The sequence below is a fragment of the Phocoena phocoena genome, chromosome 19 (genome assembly GCF_963924675.1).
Source record: "Phocoena phocoena chromosome 19, mPhoPho1.1, whole genome shotgun sequence".
In the NCBI taxonomy this organism is placed as follows: Eukaryota; Metazoa; Chordata; class Mammalia; order Artiodactyla; family Phocoenidae; genus Phocoena; species Phocoena phocoena.
Genome location: NC_089237.1, coordinates 29144120 through 29165661, shown reverse-complemented (window position 1 = coordinate 29165661; position 21542 = coordinate 29144120). Strand labels below are relative to the sequence as shown.

Sequence of the window (21542 nt, the reverse complement as noted above, 5' to 3'; positions counted from 1 at the left end):
TTCATTCTTTAAGAAAGTTCTTTTATTTGAGGAGCTTAAGGTTTAGTTTGATAAATGGATCTGAAATTGTGGGGCATGGGCAGATTAGGAAAAGTTGGGAAATTTTGGTTTTGGAAAGATTTGGTAGAAGGGAGAGAAAGAGGCAGTATATGTCTCTGAACCAGGTAGTTTCAACTCTTCTGCACACTAAGGGGAGAAACGCTGAGCCTGCTTTCCATTTCACCTTCTATTTCTTAGCCTTGAGCTCTTTACAGTAAAGAATTTTTTATGATACTGACCACATGCCTTTAGTTTGCATTAGCTTTCCCGGCTTGCTCCCTAAACAAACGTGTAGGAGACATATTTGCCAAGTTTGTTAGAAAGCCTTAGCAATACTGTTCCATAGTGCCCCTAAAAATAAGAATTGAAATAAAATAGGGTTACTTAGCATGAATATGTTACATGATTCCATGTTATGTGATTTTGAAGATTCTGATCTCTATTTAAAAATTTTTTTTAAGTCTTTATTGAATTTGTTACAATATTGCTTTTTTAATATAAATTTATTTATTTTATTTTATTTATTTTATTTTTGGCTGCGTTGGGTCTTCGTTGCTGCACGCAGGCTTTCTCTAGTTGCGGCGAGCCGGGGCTACTCTTCGTTGCGGTGCGCGGGCTTCTCATTTTGGTGGCTTCTCTTGTTGGGAGCACGGGCTCAAGGCACGCGGGCTCCAGTAGTTGTGGTGCACAGGCTTAGTTGCTCTGTGGCATGTGGGATCTGCCTGGACCAGGGCTCGAACCCATGTCTCCTGCATTGGCAGGCGGATTCTTAACCACTGCGCCACCAGGTTAGCCCCTGCTTCTGTTTTATGCTTTGGTGTTTTTGGCTGTGAGGCATGTGGGGATCTTAGCTCCCCGACCAGAAATTGAACCTGCATGCCCTGCATTGGAAGGCGAAGTCTTAACTACTGGACCGCCAGGGAAGTCCCTCTACCTAAATTTAGTTAGGCAAATTAAAGAGAAGAATTGGAAATTTTAAAAAGTAATTTCCTTTTCTTGAAAGAAAAAACAAACAAAAATTCAGTGTCTAATAAGTTAAGCACCCAGAGACCAGTAATCTTTTATCAGTAATCAGAAGAAATTCACACCCAGAATTTCAGCCAACTTCTAGGACAGCTGTATTAAGCAGATAAAATGCAAATACAAAAAAAGCTTACCTTGAGCTGGCCTAAGTACTGATGTGTTATATGTACTAATAGTATCTATTGAAGTTTTATTAGGTGTAAGGCACTGCTCTGAAAGCACTTCACATTAAATCCTCACAATTGTGGGATATGTACTATCATCTCACATGTTTCAGGTGAGGAAATGGATATACAGAGGTAATTGATTTGCCCATGATCATTTATGTGGCAAAACTAGGGCTAAACCCAGACATTTTGGCTCTTATGAGGAATCCACAGAACTAATTCTGGATAGCACTTGTAGTTTATAATCAGAGTTATACAGTTGTACAGTAATTGTCTACTTGAATGAAGAAACCCTCTGTGTTCTCTAGGTTATGGGGAATCTGAAATACTATTTTTCGCTTCAAAACTAAGAATGCAGTCTCACTTTTTTCTCTTGGCATGTTAATCCAAATTGGGGTGAGGAGGGGAGCAGAGGGTAAAGGAATTATTTTTTTATCATTTGTAAAATGTAATTGCAGGGCACTCCAGAGTTTTGGGTGTGCTGATTAACAGTAAATCTATTAATATTTACAGTCAGCCCTCCCCTCCATATCTGTGGTTTCCCATCCATATGAAGGACTTTCCAGCATCTGTGGATTTTTGGTGTCTGCGAGGGGTCCTGAAACCAATCCCCAGTGGATACTGAGGGATGGACAACTGAACTTATTTTTTGGAATCTGAACTAGACTTACGTGTCAAGTCCTACAGTATTGCCACTTACAGACCAGTGTCCAAAATCTAGCCTGGAAACTAAACAAATTACACAGTTTGGGTGGCTTTCTTTAAAGGGGGAGCAGTTGGTAGTTTGTGTGCTTTTGTGCATGTGCCATTAGTGTTTTTTTTTAAAGGGAGAATGGAAATACATACTTTCATGTGTGCATAGGATATCCAAGATGGAAAAGTATCTCTAATTGCTAGGGGGAGAGAGGTATTACTGGAAACGTGGAGTGGGTGACTTTTCATAGTGTATATACCTTTTTGTATAGTATGAATTATTTGCCATGTACATGTAATAACTATTCAAAAAAAGTAATCCCTTTTCTTGGGCCTAAGTTTATTGACTCCATATTCTTATTTTATAACAGCAAAATAAAAGTTCTTTGAAGTTTAAAAAACACCACTTTATTATAGAAACTTCCAAGTATATCTCAAAATAGAATGTCCCCATCTTCAACAGTAGCAACACTTTGCCAATTGAGAGGATAAAAAATGTGGCCAGAATTCTGATATTGTTGTATATTTTCTGTAAATAGCTGCAAGTTTGGAGATGCTTATACGGTCTCTGAATTTATTAGAGGTTTCTTCTACAGTCTGTAATTCAGTTTCTGTGGTAGATAGCTCATACACCGTCAGACCTTTATGATTGACTAGAATATCTTATGGCTAGTATGTGCTGTTTTGAAAATGAAATCTGTTTAAAAACATTACGGTGTTTTTTGGCTTTTTTTGTCTGCGCTGAGTGGCTTGCGGGATCCTAGTTCCCTGACCAGGGATCAAACCCGGGCCTCCATCAGTGGAAGTACGGAGTCCTAATCTCTGGACCACCAGGGAATTCCCTATGTTGTATTTTAAAGTTTTAATCTGTATGAATATTGCTAGACACAGTTATCTAGTATGGTAACCCTTTTATATGATCCTATTTTAAGAGTGCACCTAACCCAGAATTGTGATTAATGATGGTGACCTGTCCTATGACTGTTCTGGGATGTTTTCCTTTTGAACATATTCTAGGAAAATATGGGAAGAATTGGTGAGTGTTCTGGGCATTCTCACTGAAAAGTATCACCAGTAAGGAAAAATTCTTACTGACATTATTTGAAGAGAAGGGAGCAAATGTAACTTTCTGTTAACTGATAGAAATAGGTCACTTGAAGTTCTGTCACTAATCCTAACAACTGGGATAGGCTTTTAAGGAAGGAGACGTTTCCTATTTAGTTGTATAAATGGGCATTACTTAAGTAGGCTCCTTAAAATGTTTAAATATGTGGATTGGTGAGAATTTGCCATCTACCTCTTGTTTAATTTTGTTTTTTAAATAAAGGGTGTATGTTTGTTTCACATGGAGTACATTCTTGATAGAGAAGATTAAAAAAAATATATGTATAGCTTTCTTGGTAGAATGTGTTTAATGAGAAAAGAAAATAAGGATAACCTAAATTGTGAGGAGTACAGGAACCCCACCCGCTTTGAACCAGATCTTTGCCTTTTCTGCAAATAAAACAGCTCTGAGGCTGAAGGTCAGTGCTAAATTTTGACAACATGTGCCTTTCTTGCTGCATTTATCTGGAGATCTAGCTGGGAATAAGAAACACATATTTCTTGACTTACCTTTTTTCCTCCTCTTTGCTGCCTTTTCTAATAGTGTTTTCTTCTCTTACAGTTGTCTTGTACCTGCCTCTTATGTGGAGGGGTGAAAAGGAATCTATTAGAATCATTTATGGGTTCAATTAGTAGTGTTTGTGGTTTGCATCCTTGTTTTACTTTTAATTTTACTGTTTGACTAACACTATTTGTTTTTACTTTCTCAGACATTGTAGGATTTAAGCTGTGACAGTTGGGACTCAATCGCCTTAGGTGAATGCTTGGTAGTGACTTAGAAGCATAGAATTTTTATTTTACAGAGTAGTCTAGAAGATAACTTGTTGCTTTTACATATATAGTTCTGGGAGCTCTAGGATCTACTGGAATATTTTTTTAATTATTGGAAAGGTAGCTATCAATTAAGCTTAAGAGTCTGAGGACTGGTCTACTCAGAAAAACGCATGTACCCACCTCACGTGAAATTAGACGAACAATTTGGTTTGTACAAGGCTTCCTTTAAGCCCATACACAGTGTCTTCATATATTGTTGAGGACCACTTATATTTATCTTCCTTCATTAGTTCTGAAACTAAAAGTCACTAAAAGTTAGGAAGAAATTAAAATTGATAATTCATAAAGTTTTGTTGTAACCAAACTCATGTATAAGTTACATATCTCACAGCTTGTGTATTTGCCTTGCACTGCAGCAGATACTTGAGCTTGTACAACTAGTTAATCTTCTACTTTATTACCATGTTTGTGGTAATAGTTAGACAATTGCTTGTCTCCTTGCCCTGGTATTCAGTGATTAAGTTACTGTAACTATACTTCCTAATTGGTTGTGCCTGCAGTCATTGAGGTATAAGAGGGAAGTGAAAGTAAAATGTAGTCTCTTAATCTTATGTTATATCTTTTTGAGATCCTGGTCTGGTTATAGTTAAGCACTATTGGCAGAAGAGTTTGACAAAAGAATTTAAGTTAAATACATTTAATTTGGCTCAGCCAGTCCACAAGAGAGTAGTGACAGTGATGGTCTCTGGGAAGGGAAATAGGCTATCTGGGGAACAAAGGCAGGAGGGAGACTTGATTTTTTTTTTTTTTTGCTTCCTGCGCTTTTAAATTTTTGTTTGATTTTGTTCTATGTGAATTTGTTATCTATTGGAGGAAAGGAAAAAAACAAAAAACCCTAGGCTGGTCAAAGCTAAGAAAGCCTTCAGATAGCCTTTGAGTGGTACTTAGTCTATTATACTACATTTAGTCACTCAGAGAAATGACCCACTCTGGTAGAAGTCTTCTTTTAACAAGTGCCTTTTGTTCTTAATACACTTAACTAGTTTTCAAAGACCTGCTGTCTTTAGGTCCTATATATTCGCTTAGCAAATACTTTAATAGCTTCTGAGTACACAAAGCAAATCTGATTCCATTATTTTCCTTGTTAAAATCCTTAAGTAGCTTCCTTTACCTATAGAATAAATTCAGGATTCTTACTGGGGTACATTTAGCTTATCAGTCTAGCCCTTGCTTGTGTTTATAACCTTAATTCTCTACTCTGAAAGCCTTTCATAGTCTATGTTCCCAATGTTACAAAAGTACTTACAGTTCCCTTAGCAGACCACACTTTTGTATCTCTAGGCCTTAGCATTTGTTCTTCCTTCTGTTGAGCGTTCACGTTCATTCCCTTGCCTGTAGGCCTCCTTTGACAGGATCTCTCTTTCCTATCTTGGTTTTGGCACTTTTTGCAAAGTATTGTTTGTCTGCTCTGGCTAATCCAAGTTCCTTTAGACCAAGAACCCTGTGAAATTTTTAAATCTCTCATTTTATGCTGTAATTTAATTTTCAGATTCCTGAGGTCCAATGCATATGAACAAGTAACTACTGATTGCTAAAGGGGATTAGAGAGAACAGATGCAATAGTTCAAAGATCTTAAACCAAGAAGCATTGATTACCTCAGGCCCCTTAACCCAAAAAGGCTAGCTCTCAGATGTAGCTCTTTCCTTTATCTTTATATCTATTTATTCTGCCTCTTAGTTGTAAACAGAGGGTTATACATCTCAAGTTACAACTACAAGGTTATAACAAAACAATTGAATGCCATATTTGTTGGAAGAGAGAAGGTCCATTATAGTAATTGTCTCACTTGAATCAATGGAGTTGTCACTGTTGACCTTGAAGCAATAATGGTTAAGTGAGGATTTGTAATGATAACAATACATGAATATCAAGTCTTTCTAATTCGCTTTGTAATACGATTTATTAATATTTTTTGTTTTTTTCCCTCAGCTCCAAAACCTGGGTATAAACCCAGCAAACATCGGCTTCAGTACCCTGACTATGGAGTCAGACAAATTCATCTGCATTAGAGAGAAAGTAGGAGAGCAGGCCCAGGTGGTAATTATTGATATGAATGACCCAAGTAATCCAATTCGAAGACCAATTTCAGCAGACAGCGCCATCATGAATCCAGCCAGCAAAGTAATTGCACTAAAAGGTATAAAAAGATCGTGGGGTTTTTTTTCTTAAAACTCTTTTCCATGTATAATTTATTCAAATACAATAATTAGGATCTATTTTTTTAGTATATTGATTAAATTTGGTTAAATAGATCTGCAAAGTTAAAGCTGTTACTGTATTTGATTTTTAACTACTTTCATGACTTACTAGGCATATTTCTGTGAGATGTCTTACTTTCTACTCATAAGATCTACTTGGAAAATTTTAAGTTTTAGATTAAATGAATTTAAATTTTATACCTACAGTGTGATAAGATTGTACTGAAAACATAACTCCATATACAGAAGACATAAGAAATTAGTGATTCATATTCTGGAATAAAATATACGTTACTAATATTAGCACCTAAACATTGCAGAAGTTTGTTGTGATGATAAACTTGCTCTTCATGCTGTGCCTTTTTTATGCTTCAGGCTTGTGTTTCATTTAGATTATCAAGTTCTAAAAATGGCTTGAATTTACACTCATTTTTAAAAGTGTGTGTGTGTATAGGTGGGTATTAAATTTTTGGAATCAACGGTGTTAGAGTTTATTCAGACTAACTTTTTAATTGTCACAACAGGGAACTGTACAGCCTGTCAATCTAAACAGAGTTCAGAGAACCTCATACTCTCTAGGAGTCTATGTTAATTTTTTGCCTTTGAACTATAGACTGAGTGAAATTGACCGTTTAAAACGCCTTTTTAAGAGGGCTAGGTAACAAACTGGCTGAATCTGAAAGGCACATTTAATTGCCTATTTTTTGCTTTGTCGTTTTTCTTCTCGGTTGTAGCAGGAAGAGTTCAGATTCCTAGTAATTTCTTGATAAATTTGTGGGTGACTTGTTAGAGGTGCTGAAGTATTTAAATAGACTTTTAAATACATTTTTTTCCCAGATGATTTATACTTTGTATTTAGTAGTAACTCTGGTTGGAGATTAAATTGGTTGGCTGAGGGTCGGGGGGCAAGCATATTCAAATAAGTCTCCATTACATATCCAAGATAGGAGTTGATCTCATCTCAAGGAAAGGTGGTCCAGCTTTTACCTGGGATACTTGTTTTGTGGCAATGATCTATTATTTGCTTCCATTAAACAATGCATATTATACTTTAAGGTATTAAGCTCCCTTCAGCCTCCGTAAAGAATTTAAATTCAACTGCTTAGCAGCTCTCACACCTCTATTAAAAGGCCATCGTTTTAATTTTCTCAAAATTCTTTGCTATTTTTAATGTTATTGTTATTTTATCACATTTCTTAATGCTTTCTTATGTGTGCAGATGGTGAGTTATCTTAAATTAGATTGTATTAGTTATTGTCCTGTTCTATAAAAAGAATAAATTGAAATGATTTGTGCCTGTATGTCTACATTACAGAGTTAAGCTGTCATCCCTGCCCTCCTCCCGAAACTCCCCACCAACCCCTTTCATGTAAAGAATAAAATGTATAATTAACTAGGGGTTGGGGAAGACAGCAGAGGAAAGTATGTCATTCCCAAATACTGCTTCCCTCTGAATCCAGTTTCAAATCCCTTGGTTTCTTTTTATAAACAGGACTATAACTCTCACAATTGTTCAAGTCTGGTTGTGGTTTACATATTGTGTGGGATGGGAATAACATTCTTCGTTTTATGGAAGAAGCTTTTACCCATGTAGTAATTAGGAAGGGTCGTGGTACAAAGCTGTATGTTTTGTGTCCCGTCCCATCCCTCTCTCTACCCCCACTCTCACCCCCATACTATAATTTTTGTTCTTCAGGAGCCAGATTCTCTATGGCTCAGTAATGGAGTTTTCCTTAGTCTCCAAGGACTAATCTGAATTAGATAGCCTAGTGTCAGCCGTGGGCTTTTGACCTCTAGTCATTTAAACCAAATCACTTTCCGGACTGTGATGGATTTCAAGTTATAAGTACAAACCTTTGCATCTGACTCAGTGAACTGTTAACATTCAAGGCAAATTTCATCCTTCTTTTACTAAATGTTTGCTGTCTTAATTGGATGAAGTTTGAATTTTGTTCTTATCTCTAGTATATTAACATCTGAAACTGTCCTCCTTTGTCTCCCTCTCCTTTTCTCCAGCACCCCTACCTTCCCTTTGTATCTTAAACCAACTAAGCGTAGCATGCACTTCTCTTATATGCTAGTGGTACAAGGTAGAGTTGAAGTATATCCTCTTCCAAAGAGAAGTTTCCACGAGATTTAGTTGAATGGTGGGGGTGGGGGTGGTGGGGCGCGGACGGCTGCCTTTTAAAAAGTAGACATTTTCCCCATGTGCTTGAATCAGATTTGCTTTGTTCTGTGTACCTACCACTAACTCACTTTATGGGTAAGCATTCTTAATTAAGCATGAAGATTACAACTTGTTTTCTATTGTTAAGTGAGCTGTTCTTTAGACTCATTTTTAGTTGAGATTTAGAATTCTCTGGAAGTCATACTGTCTGTTTAAAATGTCTTGATTAGAGGTGATAGAGTTTTTGCGTCACAGTTAGGTGTAGACTACCCAGTTTCAGCTATCTCTTCAATGGTTGCTAGTCTGTCAGTGTGACTTCTATAGTTGGTTATTAGTCTCATGATAGAACCATTTTGTTTGGAGGTTACAGATTTTGCTGCAGAGAGAGTCTAGTCTAGCTAGAAATTAATTTATCCTGAACTTTGCTTTCTTAGTGATTCATAATTCTTAATTTTGTTTTTAGCTGGGAAAACTCTTCAGATATTTAACATTGAAATGAAAAGTAAAATGAAGGCCCATACCATGACCGATGATGTCACCTTCTGGAAATGGATCTCTTTGAATACGGTTGCTCTTGTTACGGATAATGCAGTTTATCATTGGAGTATGGAAGGAGAGTCTCAGCCGGTGAAAATGTTTGATCGCCATTCTAGCCTTGCAGGGTGCCAGATTATCAATTATCGTACTGATGCAAAGCAAAAGTGGTTACTTCTGACTGGCATATCTGCACAGGTAACATTTTTCTAGTTTTTAATAAAGAAAAGGTTTTAGAGAATTAATGGGCTCAGAATGCAGTTTATTTTGAAATTAGGTTGTCTTTGCAAATCTGATTTATTTTGGAAGACTGTTTTTTTTCCTTCCTTGTTTTTTGTTTTTAGGAAATAGAGGTTGCTGGCTTAATGCTTTTATACTAACATACAGTTCAGAGTACTCTTACCAAGGTGTTTTTAGGTCTTATTTGCAGGTTGAGTGGATAATGAGTTCCTGTATAAATGATTTGGAATTTATTGTGGATATTTACTGCAAAATGAGTACTCCTATATCTTTTTTTAAAGATAGTGTAAAGAGATGGTTGTGTATGAGGCACATTTTAAACATTCATGTTAACGCTTTAATAAGAGAGTGTTTGCAGCTAAATTTTAAATTAAGAGGTATCAAATCTACATTGAGAGACTAACAAGGAATTGTAAATTCTTGTCAAGCATTCTAGTTATTTCAGTAGTTGTTGAATCTGGGAGTTATTGGGTCCCCAAACTTTATTCTGCTTGATCTTTTGTAGCAAAATCGTGTGGTAGGAGCTATGCAGTTATATTCTGTAGATAGGAAAGTGTCTCAACCCATTGAAGGACATGCGGCTAGCTTCGCACAGTTTAAGATGGAAGGAAATGCAGAAGAATCGACGTTATTTTGTTTTGCAGTACGGGGTCAAGCTGGAGGGAAGGTAAGTTTTGCCTTTGGAAATTGTTTTAGTGAGAACTTATCTTTTTTGTCTTTCTGTTACTAATTAATTTGTTACCTCATTTCAAAATAGTCTTCTCCCTTTCTTGCTAATTTGTTTTTAACATTCAGATTTGTGGTGACTTAATTTGTTTAAATTCTGTTTCTAGTGATACTTGTCCAAAATGAATGTTCTTTAACAACTTAGTTGTATCAGCTGTTTATAGTAAGACTTTATTTTCATTGCCTTTACCAAAGGCCTTAATTTGATGTTTTTCAACTTTACTGTGCATAAGAATCACTAGGGTGGCTAAAATGTACATTTGTGTGCCTTCCATCTAGAGAGTCTGGTTCAGTAAGTGGAGCTCATCATGTGCATTTGAAATGCTCTAGGTGACTAGATAGAATGTGGACCACAATTTCAGTACCATCGCCTAAATCAGAGCTTCTCAACACTGACTATACATTGAAATCACCTGGACAAATTGAAGTACTTTGTAAGGGTCTTAGTTTCAGACAACAGAAACGGGGTGGTTGATTAGAGCATAAAAAGTTGAATGAAAGGATAATGATAGTTTTCAATAGCTAGGAGGGTTAAGAACCAAGCTTGGAAAATTAGGAGGAATAAAGGAGAATGGGCAGCAGCCAAAAGTCCTGACACAGAACTCTGCGGACCTACTGCTGCTATGATTGCACTGCTGGATGCCACAGTTAGCACTGCTGCCCCTGGAAACTCAGTTTGACTGCTTTTCTCATTGCCATAGCAGAATCTCTGAAGTCTTAATATTTTTCCATGCTAAGTAGTTTTTAAAAATCAAGACAGAGATTGCCTAAAATATGGTAATCAGTAGCCTTTAAGCTGGATGGCTAGTCATCCTAGTTAAGGATGAGACCACCCTAATAACTTTCATATGGTTATATATCTTGGAAACGGTATTGTTTTAGTCCATTCCTGACATGACTAAGCAAAATATATAATACTCTTTCATTGACATTATTTGCTTTCTCTTGCCTCACTCACTGATGTGAAGCGTCGGACATTTAAAATCAGAATGTTCTCATCCAAATTTGTGAGGTGTATGTGATTAGAGCGACAACTCAGCCAGCTTAAGTGCATCCTTACCTAAAGTGCATACTTTAGAGTAGGTGTGGGCAGAGAAGAATTTAACAACTTAAGTTAGATTTCTATTTGGAAAAACTAAATTATAATCAAAAGCCCTTTTGTGGATATTGTTTCACCATTCTTAATTTAAAGTAGATTGAGGTGTGATTGAGCTATTCAACCGACTTTTTAAAATTTTTATCTTGAAATAATACATATTATTCATAGGAAGCTGCAAAGACAGTACAGAGAAATCCCATGCCCTTTACCTAGTTTACCCCAAAGGTTACATAGCGATGTAGTACAGTAGATAAACCAGAAGTTGACATTGGTTCAATTGTATAATTGTGTCATTTTATCATGAATAGATTCAAGGTACATACTATTCCGTCACCACAAAGATTTCCCTCTTGCTACCCCTTTACAGTCACAACCACTTACCTCTCCCTCACCATCTTTAACTCCTGAAAATCACTAATACTCTCCATTACTAGAATTTTGTCTCTTCAAGAATGCTATGTAGGGCTTCCCTGGTGGCGCAGTGGTTGAGAGTCCACCTGCCAGTGCAGGGGACGTGGGTTCGTGCCCTGGTCCGGAAGGATCCTGCGTGCCGTGGAACGGCTGGGCCCGTGAGCCATGGCCTCTGGGCCTGCGCGTCCGGAGCCTGTGCTCTGCGGTGGGAGAGGCCACAGCAGTGAGAGGCCCGCGTACCGCAAAAAAAAAAAAGAATGCTATGTAAATAGAATCATATAGTATGTGATCTTCTGAGAGTGCCTTTTTTTGTGTGTTCCCACAGGGCATAGTGTCCGTGAACGTTCATTTTATTACTGAGGAGTTCCATGGTATGGTTGTACCATATAGTTTAATGTTCACCTATCGTAGGACATTTTGGTTGTTTTTAGTTTGGGGCTACAAATAAAGCTGCTATGGTCCTTTTAGCATTTGATCATAAGTTTTATTTTCTTTTGAACAGTTACATATCATTGAAGTTGGCACACCACCTACAGGGAACCAACCCTTTCCAAAGAAGGCAGTGGATGTTTTCTTTCCTCCAGAAGCACAAAATGACTTTCCTGTTGCAATGCAGGTATTTTAAGCAAAACAAATGAACTTAAAATCTCTCCTCTTAACACAATTCAAAAACTACAACTGATAGTCAATATAATTTAAGTGGTACCTTTACTCAAAAATAGTTTGTTAGTGAAACTTTGTAAAGTAATACTCTTTCTTTAATGTAATATATAAATTGGGTTATCCCAGGTTGTTCAATATGATGTTTTCCTCTTTTATCTTATACAATTTATTAATATTCTTGTGTTTTATGTAAGAGCTTGGGATATCCCATATTTGAATCTGCTGTAAAAATGAGGAAGCCATAAATACTAGCTTTTAATTTTTCATGTAAGCCTGTTGTCAGAGTTCTAGAATTTCACCATCTCTAAAATGGAATTGGACTAAATTTTCTGTTTATAGATTCATCATTTTACTGAACTGTTGATTTTCTTTATACAGATCAGTGAAAAGCATGATGTAGTATTCTTGATTACTAAGTATGGTTATATCCACCTGTATGATCTTGAGACTGGTACCTGCATCTACATGAATAGAATCAGTGGAGAAACAATCTTTGTCACTGCACCTCATGAAGCCACAGCTGGAATAATTGGAGTAAACAGAAAGGGACAAGTAAGGAAACCTTGAAAATTAAATTAAGTGATAAAATAAAATAGCACTTATTAGTGTTAGCTTTTTTCAAAAAGTAAATGGTAACTTTAGATGTCAGAAAATAATATATACCTAAAAATGCAGAAGCATATGATAACAGTCTCTCTTTAACACTGTCTCAGAGACAGAAACTATTTGGCATACAGTATAGCCACCTAGAATTGTGTGTGTGTCTCTATTATCAAGAGAAGTAACTCTTCATGCAAAGAAACTAGTAGGGTCACATTTGACAGACTGTGTACTTTTTTTTTTTGGCTGCACCTTGTGGCCTGTGGGATCTTAGTTACCTGTCCAGGGATTGAAGCCGGACCCCAGCAGTGAAAGCACCAAGTCCTAACCACTGGACCATCGGGAATTCCGAGATTGTATACTTTTTATAGGGGTTTTCTTCCTATGGTCTCTCTAAGACAGATTATCAACTACAAGGGAAAGAATTCTTCTTACATCTTTTTCCCTACCTCTTTAATTATTACTAAATGTTTAATGTTGGAAGGTGATATGTTACAGTAGCTCTGATATGTTCAGTGAGGGTACTTGAAAAGTTATCCAATTAGGGAGTATATTAGCTGTTCTGAATTTGTCACATTTGACATACCTCCTCATACCATCTAACACAAGTGATCCTTTTTCTGTGTTTTAGTGTTTTAATGTAATTTAAAATATACCAGGAAGTATCTTTTTCCCTAAAAAAAAAAAAAAGGTTAAATTTTCAAAAACAGTACTGTTACTGGCCTTGCCTTTTACTAGATTTCCTCCAAATTAGTATTTTCCCTAGATGGTAAGCAAAAGAAGTAGATAGGTTTTTTCTCCTTTATTCTGTTAATTTCCAGAAAATGGTATGTATATGAAGAGAGAAATACTCTAGAGAAAGAGAGTCTTTCCCTACTTACGCATCCTCTCCCTCAATTCCACAGCTGGTTAGGTGCTTCTGCTCTATGTCCCCAGATCTTAGGTAGCCCTCTTCATGGCACTTACCACAATGAATTACAGTTGTTTCAGTCACTATTCTCCCTTAGGAAAGGGGCTTTTCTTTGTTTAATTGTATTTCTACACCAGTCAGTGTCTGCCACAAAAGCTACTTTAAAAATTTAGTAGCGTTCATCTATTCAGTTGCATGTGTCTCTCTTGGAAAAATCAAGAATGAATGGGTCTTTTGGTGAACTAGGTTAGTGATAATTTAATAATGATAAATTTGTTAAGCCAGAGACTACTGTTTTTTGGGGTTTTTTTTGAGACTATTATTTGAACTAAAGTATCTTGCATAATTTTACCATATATATTTAATATTCATAAGTTTAGTTCTGGGAACTTATTGTTTTCCTCCCCTTCCCCCCACAAATTTTCTGTGCCAGCTGCTTTGAATAAGAAGGTGAATGTTTACAGTAACCTTTAGGCTTCAGGGCTTTACTCTTTTGATCAGAGCCAACCAACTGTAGCTGGACCTATGCCCTGAAGGAATGAGTGTGTGGTTTCTGTTGGTTGAAAAATCAAAAGTGATCAAGATGACATTGTTGCCAATATATAGCTTACATTCTGATCTTGGTAGAACCGAGTACTTTAGAAGGTACAGGAACCTTCTTAGAAGTACAGGAACCTTCTTTGTCCCCTGTAGATCTTAAGTACTGGTTTCTAGAAATCTGCTAGTACAGTCTAAAAGTAGGATAAAGATGAAACTGGTTTGGTGTTTGGGGAAGACTACAGAAAGTATAGTTAGAAGCGGGTTTGTTCATCTCCTTTATTTTTCCTAGGAGGTAAGTATTAAATTAAAGATGGGTGGAATGCAAATGACTATAAAGAAAGTAATTCTTCCTTTTTTTAAAAGGTGTGTCTTAATACAGAGTAGAGTGACACATTGCAGATATAAGATGGCCTAAGCTTTTGGCGATGGGGGTCAGATCTGTAGAAATGAAAGAATTTCGGAGGTTAAAATTTTTTCACTTTCCTCAAAAGGAATAATAGAACGGGCAAATCGATATTACCTATCTGTTTGGTTATCGAGTTCTCATTTATTTAACAAATATTAAGCATTTACTTTGTGCTAAACACTGCCTGGTGCTAATAATACTATTAAACAAAGATAAGTCCCTTTCCTTAGGTGGAATAGTGACTGAGAAACACTTAGATGAGAAGTAATAGTATGAGAACTGCTGTTGGGGGTAATATAAGTAGTTTACTGGGATGTATACCCGCTCTGGTGCTGGGGAGAGGAATGGATGCATAATGAAGGGCTCCCTTTCTCTTTGGCAATTGACAGGAATTCAGCTTTTAAGCAGTGTTCTGTGACTTATTAGGAGGACTGAGGGTAGATAATTGCTCTTCAAAAAGAAGCAATTAGAAGTTCCTCTTCACTGGTGCCACATTTATTAAGTACCTACTGTATACCTTGTGGTATATAAGGTGCCTGAGGATTCAGTGGTCCTCCCCTCATTGAGTATATAATCTGGACTCTGGGAATGTAAATGTAATTAACATTACTGAAAAATACTAGAGTTAGAAGGAATATACCTTAAACTTCTTCCAGGTGAACTCATACCATGTTAAGAATGAATGAATGGTAGCAAAGCAGTTAGAGTTTGGACAGTATGAAGTGGGGAGTTATTTATATTATAAGATGGCCATATTTTAGGAACCCACAAATAGCTTAGTACCCTTTAGTCTTTTCTGCCCTCTTTTTTTTTTCTTTTTTCTTTTTTTTAATGGCAATAAGAAAGCAGCTGTCACAGTTTTATTACCTTTGTGACTCAGTAGTCATCAGCTCTAAATGGATTTGGTTTCACTGATGCTCACATGAACACATTGCAGCTATTCATTAGATCTCAAATTGCAGGTTCTCTCAGTATGTGTGGAAGAAGAAAACATAATTCCTTATATCACCAATGTCCTACAAAATCCTGATTTGGCCCTGAGAATGGCTGTACGTAACAACTTGGCTGGTGCTGAAGAACTCTTTGCCCGGAAGTTTAATGCTCTTTTTGCCCAGGGAAATTACTCAGAGGCAGCAAAGGTGGCTGCTAATGCACCAAAGGTAAATAGTTATGAAAGTGAAGTTGCCATGATTGGATTAATGCTAATATGCTCTATTTCTAATACTGTTAGTTAGAACTAGAACCAGCTTTCCACAGAGAAACTAATCTTTTTTAGGATGTGTTTTCCAGTAGAATGAGTTACTTGTCAGTACCTCTAGATTTAATTACTTTTCTGTGCTCTAGATTTGGGTAGCTTTTTAAAACTCAGGATGTCAGAATGATATATAGATCTAACAAGCTGTGATTTACATAGATGTAATACTGTTACTCAGTTGTTATACTGTTTGATCTTATCTGTGATAGCTACTGATTTTATTTCTAAGAGTTGAAAATTAAACAAATCCTGTTCAATTTATGGTAGGAAGAGTTGTCTCAAGTTGAGCTGAATTTATCCTCATCACCTTTGTATTATGTTGGACTGAATTAACACCTTACTCCCTGACCAGTGTAATGAAATTTCCACTTAACCTAATGTGAACCTGGAATAATAGCTAGTTGTAACTATTATTGTCTTACACATTGACATTATTATAATTAGGTTGGTATGTTCCTGATTCAGGATAATCTCATAACATTGAACCAGAAGTGTGACTGAATCTTTACTATTCAATATATTGAAGATTTGAGGTTTGGTTTTAGTAGATGGAATCATGCCTTTAAAATTGACTTAAGAGCCCCATGGAGTTATTCGTGTGATGTTGGATCATCTTTAAAAGGAGTCTGTAACATTTCTGTTTCTTAAAGGGAATCCTTCGTACCCCAGACACCATCCGTCGGTTCCAGAGTGTCCCAGCTCAGCCAGGTCAAACTTCTCCCCTACTTCAGTACTTTGGAATCCTTTTGGACCAGGGCCAGCTAAACAAATATGAATCCTTAGAACTGTGTAGGCCTGTACTTCAGCAAGGGCGGAAACAGCTTTTGGAGAAATGGTTAAAAGAAGATAAGGTATATTAACTTCTGTTAACATATTTTTGCTTTGATTAAATACTATGTTAGCAAGTTAAAAACATAGGCTGTGCCAGAACATCTCCATCCATTATTTATTGCTTGTAGGAATAGAACAAGAATAAACATTGCATGAGATACATAAACTTATTTCCTTTTGAAAATGTATTTATTTTGTGGCATGTTGAGGGTAGGATATCTTTTAAAATGGAATCCAGGATTACTTGCTTGGTGGTTAAAACTACTAATCTGGAAGCAAATTGCTATCCTTTTGCTTTAGGAAAAGCTTAGTGTGAGACGCTTTGCGCATTCATATTTGTCAACGTATGTAACACTCACTTGGACCTAAGAATGTATTCCTTTCTCCCACATCCCACACTTGATATGCCCAGTAGTTTCAACCATACAACATCATATCTTTTCTTGTAGAACTTCTCAGGTATCAAAACTGTGATATTTGCTGCTAGTAACCATGTTTGGGTGTGCAAGGGAAACATGTTATATAAAATGTTGGCTCGGAAATACGTTAACAAGACAGCAGGGCTGTCTAATTAGCGGTGGTATAGATTCCCAAAGAGATTTCACAGAATGTTAATTGGCATTACATGAAAAAATATTTAACTTAGTTTCTTGAAATTATTTAACTATAAATCTTTAAAAACTTGTTAACCAGCTTTCTTTACTGTAAGATTTCTCTATGCCTTTTAAATTCACTCAGTACTTACTAATTTCTTTTTACGTAGAGTATCTAATGGTATTATGTTTTCTGGAGCACATTATGGAAAATGTGGCTTATTTGTAAGGCAACTAACAAGTTTAAACAATCCTTTAGTGATATTATTCCTTTCATACCACCATAGAAAGCCTTTCTCCACAAAGTGGCAATATTGAATTGCCATATCTTATGCCAGTGTCAAGAACTGAGGTGGTACTGTTTATAGCACTCTAAGTAGTGAATAACTTTTAATGTTAGACCTTTTGGCTTTAGTGTTATGTTGGTTATATTTTTACATTACTAATTGTAAGTCCTTGTTTCTTGACCCAGCTTCTGGCAGTCTTACAGGATATTGGAGGATAGTACTTCGGAGTTGGGATGCTTGGACAGGAGTCTGCTGAAGAATAGTTACTAGCCACATAGCGAGTATTTGAGGTCCATCCTAATTGCTTAAGATAAGGGAGGATGGGAACAACCAAGGTAACTGGGTTGACCAATATAAGTGTGAAAGCTTTTTGGGTATCATTACCTTTCTTGGCGAACGGTCACATAGGATTCATTTGTGGTAAAAAGGACACTGGTCAACTCTTCATTAGTTAGCGTGTTTGGTTGAGAGGTGTAGACTCTGAGAGAACTTCTCATTGAATGTTGGTGATAATCATAGAAAATCAACTCTAGTATATAAAGCAGAACTCTTTTAGAGAAGCTGCTTTCCAGATTGGGCAGCTGACTAAGGCAGGTTGAATAGTACAGAGGAGGGTATCTGCATGTATACCACCTAAAAATTCTAAAATTTTTATCTGTTTGACCTCTTGAAATTAATGTCCTGCTTTATAACCTTAAATCCAAAAATCAAGAAGATAATGAAGCTTAGATCCTTCAGACATACAGATTATACCCTAATTTTAGTAATGGTCTTTATGGTAAGCTTCATCTGGCTCCTTGAATATCAGAGTTTCATTTCATAACATTACATTAGGAGCTGCATTATTCTTGAAAAATTAAGACCATGTGGGTCTGATATCTGAATACTCTCAATTGTTAGAGGAGCAAGATTCTGCTTTTTAAGTATTTATATTCCTAACAAGGTAATTGGTAGTATCTGTATGTGTGAAGTCTTGGTGGGTTTTTATCCTTGATTAAGTAGAATGTGTGGAGAATTCTGAGTTATTGCTGTGAATACAAAATCAAGAGTCTTGGGCTTCCCTGGTGGCGCAGTGGTTAAGAGTCCGCCTGCCAATGCAGGGGACACGAGTTCGAGCCCTGGTCCGGGAAGATCCCATATGCCGTGGAGCAACTAAGCCCGTGTGCCACAACTACTGAGCCTGCACTCTAGAGCCCACGAGCCACAACTACTGAAGCCCGCGAGCCACAACTACTGAAGCCCGTGCGCCTAGAACCCATGCTCCGTAATAGGAGAAGCCACCTCAATGAGAAGCCCGTGCTCCACAACGAAGAGTAGCCCCCGCTCTTCGCAACTAGAGAAAGCCTGCACATGGCAGCGAAGATGCAACACAGCCAAAAAAAAAAAATACATTAATTAATTAATTAATTAAAAAATCAAGAGTCTTTATGACCACAACCCCTGCATATTTATAATACATTCTGGGACAACTGAGAAACTAAGTGCCTGTCATGTTAGTTTTTATTTATAGTGGAAGTAGTGTCAATTGCTGATTTATACAGCAGCTCATGGCTTACTAAACAGTCTCTTTTTCCTTTGGACAGCTGGAATGCTCTGAAGAACTGGGAGACCTTGTGAAATCTGTGGACCCTACATTGGCACTTAGTGTGTACCTAAGGGCTAATGTGCCAAATAAAGTCATTCAGTGCTTTGCAGAAACAGGTCAAGTCCAGAAGATTGTTTTATATGCTAAAAAAGTGAGTTCAATGAAACAGATTCTCCACATAAATTCATTAAAACATTAAGAGAGAAATCAGCTTATAGTAACTCTCAGTGACTTTAATAGTGAATTTCCTTAAATATTTATAATTACTTGGAAAAGTATAAAAATGCTGTTATGGCTCACATATAGAATTACACTTCAAAAATGGAGACAGTTACTCTTGCATGGCTTTAAGCTGCTAGGGCATGTTTAACCTGTTAGAACAGATTTTTTTGGTGGTCAATGAGACTGAATAAGCCAATTATAAAAATGTATAGCTATTTGTTCAAATATGTTATCACCAAGGTGTCTATTTGTCTTGTATAAACCAAGATCAAATTGAGCATCGAAGTTAAAACTGAATTTGTATTTTCACCATTAGCTCTGTCTGTAGTAGCAAGATTCTATTGCAGAAAAAGCCTTTAAATGATATAAAAATGGAACTTTGTAGCAGGGCTTAAGTTTTTGTCTCTTTGTAGGTTGGATATACTCCAGACTGGATCTTTCTGCTGAGAAATGTTATGCGAATCAGTCCAGATCAGGGGCAGCAGTTTGCTCAAATGTTAGTTCAGGATGAAGAACCTCTTGCTGATATCACACAGGTAAAGGAGTTAAAATGTATTTTGTAGAAGTATAGAGAATGGGGGAGATCTGAGTTTAAACAGCTTTGGAGAAGAATGGGTTAACTTTTTTATTTGTAGAAATTAGAGCTGTGTTGATCTACATGGATAAACCTTAAGTACGTTACCAAAAAAGCAAGTTGCAGAAGAGTGGACAGTCAGATACCATCTATATACAGTTCTAAAACATGCAGAACAAATACCATCTCATTTAGAGTGGTATATGTGTTAAAAATATGAAAAATATATGGGAATAATAAAACACAAAGGATAACCACTGCCACTAGGTGAAGGGAGAGGGAAGAGATGCATATATGAAGTGGGAGTCACAGACTCTTTCATTTTTATGCTTTTGTATATTTTAAATAGTTCATCAGGGAATTCCCTGGCGGTCCAGTGGTTAGGAGTCCGTGCTTCCACCACACGGGGTACGGGTTCGATCCCTGGTCGGGGAACTAACTAAGGTCCTGCATGCCGTGTGGCGTGGCATGCATGCATGCATCAATCAATCAGTCATCAAAATTTTAAATCTATCAATTTATATTCTATTATATAGTATCTTGAAATATTTTGTGGTTGTTTTTACTAGAACTAAAAGTAACTCCAGAAGACAAAAACTTACTCTTAAATTATGACGTTATGCTGTCCAAATAATATTCTTTAAATCTGGGATTTGATCTGGCAGTGTTTTATATGTGAAGAAAGAGATAATGTTTCATTTCCTTTCATTTACATATATTGTCAACAGTATCATAAAGCAGTTTTTAAGTATCTTAAAACAATTTCCTTTAAATCTTTTTTTTGCAGATTGTCGATGTGTTTATGGAATACAATCTAATTCAGCAGTGTACTGCATTCTTGCTTGATGCACTGAAGAATAATCGCCCATCTGAAGGTCCTTTACAGACAAGGTTGCTTGAGATGAACCTTATGCATGCACCTCAAGTACGTGTTTTCATGCTTTCTAGGCATGTGTCCAACACTGCTTTTGTAGTTATTCAGAGCTTCTTAGATTATTTGAAGCTACTGACATGCCTGTTCCTCATTTTAGAAAATTTAGCTAACATTCTTTTGTACTTTCTCTCCTTTACCAATTAATTCACTGTTGAATCTTAATATGTAATCTGCATATAGAGTTACTGATATAAATGGAGTAGTAAAATAAACTCATCCTTTTTATGGTTTTATAGGTCGCAGATGCTATTCTAGGGAATCAGATGTTCACGCATTATGACCGGGCTCATATCGCTCAGCTGTGTGAGAAGGCGGGCCTCCTGCAGCGTGCTTTAGAACACTTCACTGACTTATATGATATAAAGCGTGCGGTTGTTCATACCCATCTTCTTAACCCTGAGGTATTTTAGGCTCTTACCTAACTATTAGTTATGATTAATTGGTGTACCGAAAATGTGTTTGTGTTACTGAATGATAATAATTTCATACCACCATTAGGTTTAACATTGTTTCATTTATTTATTTACTTATTTATTTTGTCCTCTAGTGGTTAGTGAATTACTTTGGGTCCTTATCAGTAGAAGACTCCCTGGAATGCCTCAGAGCCATGCTATCTGCCAATATTCGTCAGAATCTACAGATCTGTGTGCAAGTGGCTTCTAAGTATCACGAACAACTGTCCACTCAGTCTCTGATTGAACTTTTTGAATCTTTCAAGAGTTTTGAAGGTAATTAGGAGTTTGAGTTGTTTTAAATTATTTAAGGTAGCCAAGAGGGTTATTGTTAAACGGACAGTGTCATAGGCTGTTGGAAATTCTTTCTACAAGCTTACTTTGATGGGATATTTTAAGTCGTCTTATTCAGTAACTATTGTCAGGCATGTTCTATACCAGGTTCCAGGGACAT

General features: G+C 36.6%; 1 protein-coding gene across 1 annotated transcript in view; it reads left to right on the top strand.

Moving 5' to 3' along the window:
* Positions 1 to 21542, top strand: part of CLTC (clathrin heavy chain) — a 61549-nt gene that overhangs the window by 14484 nt on the left and 25523 nt on the right. Inside the window, exons 2-13 of the mRNA XM_065896878.1 lie at positions 5791 to 5998; positions 8690 to 8958; positions 9506 to 9667; positions 11739 to 11852; positions 12278 to 12451; positions 15318 to 15515; positions 16261 to 16461; positions 18905 to 19057; positions 19542 to 19664; positions 20490 to 20627; positions 20873 to 21037; positions 21184 to 21364. Coding sequence (XP_065752950.1) covers positions 5791 to 5998; positions 8690 to 8958; positions 9506 to 9667; positions 11739 to 11852; positions 12278 to 12451; positions 15318 to 15515; positions 16261 to 16461; positions 18905 to 19057; positions 19542 to 19664; positions 20490 to 20627; positions 20873 to 21037; positions 21184 to 21364 — 2086 coding nt within the window. The remainder of the gene's footprint in view (positions 1 to 5790; positions 5999 to 8689; positions 8959 to 9505; positions 9668 to 11738; positions 11853 to 12277; positions 12452 to 15317; positions 15516 to 16260; positions 16462 to 18904; positions 19058 to 19541; positions 19665 to 20489; positions 20628 to 20872; positions 21038 to 21183; positions 21365 to 21542) is intronic.